General features: G+C 40.2%; 1 protein-coding gene across 1 annotated transcript in view; it reads left to right on the top strand.

Moving 5' to 3' along the window:
- Positions 1-569: 569 nt before the first annotated feature.
- The window catches only part of LOC111649533 (DNA replication factor CDC6-like), a gene marked incomplete at its 3' end in the record, with an annotated part of 5449 nt that continues 5029 nt past the window's right edge, over positions 570-989 (top strand). The window contains exon 1 of the mRNA XM_023399282.1: positions 570-927. Coding sequence (XP_023255050.1) covers positions 570-927 — 358 coding nt within the window. The remainder of the gene's footprint in view (positions 928-989) is intronic.

Genomic DNA, 989 nt, shown 5'->3' with positions numbered 1-989 from the left:
AACTTGTAAGTATTAAATGGCGTTTACATCTAGAGTAATACTTATAATTAATCACCATACCTTATTACTAAGCACTGTGTTAGCTGAACGGCAGATGAAGCGGTGAAAATATTAAAAATAAAGTCCATACACTGATATTAGCTTTTTTTCTGTGTCAGCGGATCTGACTCTACTGCATGTAATACACTGACTACAGATAAATACCTCACACAAACACACGCCAAACAACCCAAACTATCACTTTATCACTTTTGATATTGTTGAGATTTTACCAATGAGAATTTTAGCTCTTTAGTTTCAGTTACCTGAGAAAATAATCACCTGATTAATGGATAATAAAAGTAATTGTTAGTTTCAGCTCGTAGTTAAACCAACACCCATTTGAAAACTTAAAGATATATACAGTTTTATCTTTGTTGTGTTGGACTGCATCAGCTGTGCGTTTCAGGAGGACGATCCTTCAGCAGCACATTTTGAGATTTGTTGCATCCAGAAACTTCAGCTCTGTGTTTGAAGAGTTTAACTGTTAGAAATGGAGGTTTTCTTTTAGACGTGTTTAAACCGTCTCAATGTCGTTTGTCTCTGCAGCACAGCATCGTGTCATTTGTCCGACTGAGACGATCCAGGCAGAAGAAGATGATGATGTTACACTTAGGTTTGATCTGGATCCCCGGGTCAACTTGTCGGATTATACACTGGACGTTAGGAGAACCGACCTCGAGGAGGTCGTCCACGCCTATCGACATGGAAAGGACCTCACTGATCCACAGACAGAGCGATACAGACACAGAACAACTCTCATCCATGAAGACCTGAGCAGAGGAATCATCACACTGCAGATCTCCTCAGTTCAGCTGAAGGACAGTGGACCGTACCGATGTTTTGTCCCAGAGCTGAGAGCTGGTTGTACCACTGCCCTTAACGTTGGTAAGCATGAGGACTTTACTGCTGTACAGGACATTTTAGGATTTATTTCATTCAGTATTTAT

The sequence above is a fragment of the Seriola lalandi genome, unplaced genomic scaffold (genome assembly GCF_002814215.2).
Source record: "Seriola lalandi dorsalis isolate HSWRI2012SDOR001 ecotype SW California unplaced genomic scaffold, Sedor1 jcf7180002051188, whole genome shotgun sequence".
NCBI lineage: Eukaryota > Metazoa > Chordata > Actinopteri > Carangiformes > Carangidae > Seriola > Seriola lalandi.
Note: the sequence above shows the minus strand (reverse complement) of the source record. Positions and strands in the feature narration are given on the sequence as shown.